The 6,000-nt window shown below is 48.3% G+C and overlaps 1 protein-coding gene across 4 annotated transcripts in view; it reads right to left on the reverse strand.

Annotated features, from left to right (window-relative positions):
- The window catches only part of Farp1 (FERM, RhoGEF (ARHGEF) and pleckstrin domain protein 1 (chondrocyte-derived)), a 266,618-nt gene that overhangs the window by 197,931 nt on the left and 62,687 nt on the right, over nt 1-6,000 (reverse strand). For all 4 annotated transcript variants that reach the window (XM_005374079.2, XM_005374081.2, XM_005374078.2 and 1 more), the window contains exon 2: nt 5,762-5,955. In XM_005374079.2, the coding sequence (XP_005374136.1) occupies nt 5,762-5,932 (171 nt within the window). In that variant the 5' untranslated portion in view covers nt 5,933-5,955. The remainder of the gene's footprint in view (nt 1-5,761; nt 5,956-6,000) is intronic.

The following is a 6,000-nucleotide window of genomic DNA, read 5'->3' on the forward strand; positions in this document are numbered from 1 at the left end:
AAAAACCAGAGGCGCGCAGGACTGGGAACGCGGGGCCCTGGGGAGGGAACCAGCTGAAATGGGGACTGCTTGATCCTGAGCTGAGAGGCAACATGGAGAAAACGAAAAGGGGTGAGACGCGGAAGCCCACAAACCTCCCGGGGGGGGGGGGCACAGCTTGCTGAGAGGAAGCTGGGTCCCCGCACTAGCGTGACCTCAACTCCCTGCAAGCTGAGGAAGGGGCTGGAGATTGTTTCCTGTGGGCCCCCTTGTCTGTACACAGGGACACCACCAACCCCGTGTCAAAGGCCTTGTAGGCGACCGCGGTGTGGCTGTGGGTACCAGGCCTCACTCTGACGGAGGCTGTGAGGATGCACAAGAAGAAAACAAGCCTCGCCCCCAAAGAGGTCTGTCTTGTCCTGCGGGAGGCCCAAAGGAGCAAACAGCTCAGTGAATCTTCCAGCATGAGATGCAGCGGCTGAAACACCCAGAACCCAGGCGGAGGACAGCGGCAGGCGGTCCTGCCCTGGGTGCCCGGCAGGCCCTCGGCAGAGGCCCGCGGTTGTCCTAGGCCAAGGGGCATGGTTTGGCTCTTTGCGCCTGGAACTAAGAAACCCATACTTTACCCACGGACAAAGGATGCCAGCTGCACCAGCTTGGAGAGCCACAAAAGCTTCTGCAAAGGGCAAGGACAGGATGGGAATACAAGAAAAGCTCGTAAGAAGGCTTCGGCCCTGTCCCTGCCCACCACCACCTCTGCGACAGACCCTTCCACAGGTGCAGGCACCTTATCCCCCTGTCTCCGTGAGCAGCTTCCAGTGAAGCCGCTGTCGTGAAGCCTGCTTAACAGAGGCAAAAAACAGCTTTGTTCCCTCCGCTCTTCTGGGCTAAGAAATGGAATAAACACTTGGAGAAGCAACCACCTGCTCCTCCAGCAAACGTCAGTGGAACACTTTGCCGGGGGACAGGCGGAGGGGACACATAAAACCAGCTCAGGGGCCTCGGGGAAGGAGTCCGTAACTCTTTCCGAGACCAAAGCCCCTCTGCTTTATAACCTCAGTGGAGAGAAAGCTGCATTCACCAAACCACAGGGAAGGCTGATGGCACAGCGTTTTCCACATAAAGATGATCAAACACCGGGCAAGAACTTGCTCCACTACTGTGTTTGAGCTTCCCTCTGCAGAGGAAAGACCTACAAAGACTCCAAGTTCAGCAGTAAAGGTGGTCATGGAGGAAACTACGGAATGGAAGAGCCCACAGCGCTCTCTGCCCAGGCTTTCCCAAAGCTTAATGTCTTCAGAATACTTTTCTCTAAACGCCATAAATGATGATGGAAACAGCCGCGGGGGAGGGGCAGGGCTGGGTTATGAGGGCAGGGAACTGCTCGGGGAATTTGCATTTAAATTGAAGACTTTGCCGGCATTCTTATTGCAAAACCAAAAGTATTCAGCAAAGGCCCAGGAAACTCAGTCCCCAGGGAGAGACAGGGCTCACTAGAGAAGAACCCCAAAGGGACACTCAGCCTCTGCTGGCCTGTGGCTTGGTAAATGCCCAGGGAGCCAGGAGAATTCACATGCCGGCAAGGGGGACGCTTCCAGGCTCAGACGCTCGGCCATGGGGGAGTCTCAGCGGAAAGCTCTGGAGCGAGATTTTTACGCAGTTCGAGGAGCTGACCCCTGAGATCCTGCAGTCCCTGTCCTCCAATCCGGGCAGGGTGACTGAGTCACTGGCAGCCCTGATGGCTTCCAGCTGTGGGACGGCCCGACTGGCTTTCCTGAGGAACGCAAGGCAACAATTTACAATCCGCTCCATCAGCAGAAATGCTGATGTCTGGCTTTCTGCAGCCAGTTAAGGAAAACATCTGTTGCCCAGGGACTGAGAAGGAGCATTCTGGCCAAACTAGAAGAATAAAAATGAAATCTGCATGGAAGAAGCATGTCAAAACTAACAATGGCATGAGATTCTACTTGTGAAATAAATTCACTCTAACTGTCACTCAGCAAACTTTCAACGATGACTCTGCAAGGTGCTTTACTAGATGTAAAGACAGAAGTAAGAACAGTCTCTCATTACCACAGGGGAAGCCAGCAGTGCCAGAGGTGCTGCTAATCATGTGTGTTATGCTCTTATAAAGTATTATAGGAAGTCAGATGGACCCGGGCCCTCGAAGGAGCCAGTGCAGCAGACAAGATACTTTGGGACTGTGGGAGAGACAGGCACCTCGGCTGTGGGCTGGAGCTCGAGATAAAAGATAAAACAGGCACCCACATACCTCCCTAAGGATAAACATCAGGGATTGATATTCTAAATAGGTATCTATCACCTTGAGAAAGCCAGAAGAGCCACTAACCCAACCCCCTTCAGGAAGAGCCCCTGTTCTGTTTCAGGTACCCCTGCTACTGACTTGCTTCCCCATTTGATCACGATGTAATCAATGTTACCTGAGCAGTTATACTTCTAATCCTACTGGTTGACCATAGCTTTGTCTCACCTCATGACCACCTTGCGATTTCCCATTTTTCTCACCTTGGACCTGCCTTGCGTCGTGGATTTGCTCTTATAAAAATCCCTAGAAAAGGCAGGCAGGGTCCTTAGCAACCCATTTGGGACCCCTCCCTCCCCTCTCTGAGACAGAAGCCTTCTTTCCCCAATAAATATATTCTGCTTTTAACCTCCATTGTTCCTAAAATTCATTCTTTGATTTTAGAGAACACGAACTTGTACTGGACATCTAGCAGGTCAGGAGTTTCTTTCCCCTGTATCACTAGTATATACCAAAAATTGCTCTAGATACTTTTTTTGCATTAACTTTTTAAATTCTCATGCAGTACAAAGTAGGACTTATTTTTATCCTCATTTTACTATAGACAGCTAAGTTATTTAAAAATATTAGACACAGTCAGATCAGAAGTCAGTTCAAAATGACCAGTGGCTGGTGGGGCATTCGTTGAAGGTCAGGCCTCAGGACGGAAGAAATGACTACACCCACATAGTTCCCCCAGGGATGAACAGCAGCGACTGATATTCTAAATAGGCATCAATCACCCTCCCCTCCAGAAAAGGTCCTGTTCTTCCCATATACACTTGCTTCCCTATTTGAGCCCCGTTTAATCAATATTATCTAAGTGACTATACTTGTAATCTTATTGGTTGACCATAGTTTTGTCCCACTTCACACCCAATTTGTGATTTCTCTCTCCATGGATGTTACCCTTGCAACTATACTTCTAATCTTATTGGTTGATTATAGTTTTGTCCCACCTTAGATTCACCTCACTTCATGGTTTTTCTCTATAAAATTCTTAAAAAGCGGCAACCCACTGGTTGTCCCTGGCAACCCACTCAGGACCCCTTCTGTCTCTCTCAGACAGAAGGTTTCTTTCTCCCAATAAATATAGCTTTCTTTCCCTCAAATACATTCTATTCTTAACCTCCATTGTTCCCAGAATTCATTCTTCAGTTTTAGAGAGCACAAACTCAGTATATCGGGCCTCCAGCAGGTTAAAAGTTATAAATTTCCTTTATATTATTTGGATTATTTGGAGGTCCTATATCATCCCCAGTGCAATTTTATGGAGGAGAAAACTAACTATTATGGGGGGAAACTAACTATTGGCAGGAGAAGCGAGGGTTTGAATCCAGCTAGTCCAGCTCTACCTTGATAGGTGCATGATTAAGATCTGCAAAAGAGAAGACGAAGTCCAGCTGCCGGCTGAGAGAGCAGGCACCTGGGTAAAACTAACTGGGTCACAGGAGTTTACCACGGGGAGTGAGAAACGTTCCTGGTAGACAAAGGACTTAAAAACCCAAAAATAATTTTATAAGACCAGCACACAATTTTACACTTCTTCCTTGCTAAACACAAGTAGGAACAGAGTTTCGATATTCTTTGCTTTTGGAAAATGGAAGGAGTGCAGCCGAATGCAGGAGCATGTTCCCACAGCCAGCACTGCGGCAGCATTTGAGAGCTGGGTCCAAACCCTGCACAGCGACACCACGAAATAGAAGGCCTTGCTTCAGGCGAGGATCAGAGGACCAAAGGGGAAACACTGAAACTGAGACCTCACCCAACCAGTCTGGCAAGGAGGAGGCTGGGGGAGGGGCGGGCAGAGCAGAGGCCCATGTGTTCCAGAGGGCTCGTTCTCAGGGTCCAGCAGGTGCTTTCCTCAACGTATTTTACACTTCCAGAAATTAGCGATGGCTTTGTTCATTGACGGACGAAGGCCTCCCAACACCCTTAAAGGATATGAATCCCACAGCAAGAAAATCAGAAAGGCAAAGAGGTTGTCTGCAGTGCACCATAAATTGGCAGTTTTAAACATAGCTATTCTGAGATTTATCTTTCCCTGAGACACTTAATTCACACTCTCTGAACAATGTTCTTTGAAATAAATATAATTTACTGAATCATATCCCATAAATGATTAAATAATGGGTTACCACTGTTAATGCCAACTATTAAATTTCAGTCACTCTAGCCAAGAGGAATAATGGACAGATTGTCTTCACTTTAAAAACAGGTGTGTTCCCAAAGTCTGCTCGCAAGTTGGCTGCTTGGAATTCGAGCTATTTTCTTCCTCCACAAATAATGTTTGTTCCATGCAGGATTTGGTACCAAGAGAGAACACAAAAGATCCCTTCCAGGGTATGCTGAGGGTTCTGTGGACCTAGACAAGGACGGTGGGTCAAGGATGGTGGCCTTGGAAGAAAGTACACTCAGGGCACCTTCTGGCCAGGGGACAAGACATGCTGGGCTCAGGTAACTCACTGGTGACAGTTCCTCCCCCCGCCCTCTAGAGGGGCCGCCCAGGAGGCTGGGGACAGGCTACAGCCCCTTTTCTGCTCAGCTCCTGGCCTCTGTGTAGTTCTTTTCCTGACCCCCGGGATGGCAGGCTTGTTTGTTCTACGGCCACCAGACCAGTGGCTTCAGTCAGCCCTCTGAGGCCATGGAAATGGTCCCTCCTGATTTCCTGGCGTGAAAACACACATAATGCTTGCTCTTGGAAGTTTTCATGGGATTTTTCTTGCCATTCATCTAGACGCAAATTAAGCGGGTAGACATACACCACAGTGTAATGGAAAAACTGCCTTAGCACACTAAACTAGAACCCACCCAGAAGACCACTCTTCTCTCCAGTGCAAACATAAATACATGGCAGTCTGCAGCTTTTGGCCCTTGACCAAAATCAAAATGACCATGAAAGGTAAACATCTGGAATTAGTGCAAGGCAGCTGTAACAGTGCAACTAAAGACACTCACGAAAGAGGACTTACAGAACTGCTTCAGAAAGTGGCAAGAATGACGAGTAAGTGCACTCAAAGTGAGGGGTAGCATTCTGGAGGGGATCGATATCACTGTGTCTTTTACTGTATATATTATATACATACTTACACAGGATTTATGCCCTATATTTGATACACACTACATAATAGTTATACACTATATGATATAACTTAGATATTAATTACTACATATACTCATATACATGATATACATCCACACGCAGATGAAATATATTTGCATAAGGAAAGTCTTAATAAACCTCAAACACCAAGGCCACTGACATGACTCTGTGAGTGGTTCACGCACAAATCTGAAAATCAAGGATCTCTGAACCAGAACGGGCAAGCGGTGTGTGTTGAGCATGGGGAAGGAGAGAACACCCAAAACACAGACCCTCTCAGCCACCTGTTGTCATGGGGACACAGGAGTGAGGTGGAGCTTCTCATGTGGAGGCGGCCCCTACACTTGGGTTCACGGACACAGACAGCCGCAACTTACTGGGACTTCAAATGCTTCCTGGGTGTCATCCAGCATCTGAATTTTGATGGACACGAGCTTTCCTGAAGGTGTTGGCGGCGGCTTCTGTCCACGCTCCAAGGTGCTGATCCCTGAATTCTCGGCGGCCCCCAGGCGAGACCCTGGGGTGGGCTTCTGCTCTATCTCTCCCATGATGGAAGTAGCTTATATTATACCTGCAGGAAGTGGCGAGAAAGAAAAGTACATTAGGAGAGAAGACT

Source organism: Chinchilla lanigera, unplaced genomic scaffold (genome assembly GCF_000276665.1).
Source record: "Chinchilla lanigera isolate Chin_1 unplaced genomic scaffold, ChiLan1.0 scaffold00003, whole genome shotgun sequence".
In the NCBI taxonomy this organism is placed as follows: Eukaryota; Metazoa; Chordata; class Mammalia; order Rodentia; family Chinchillidae; genus Chinchilla; species Chinchilla lanigera.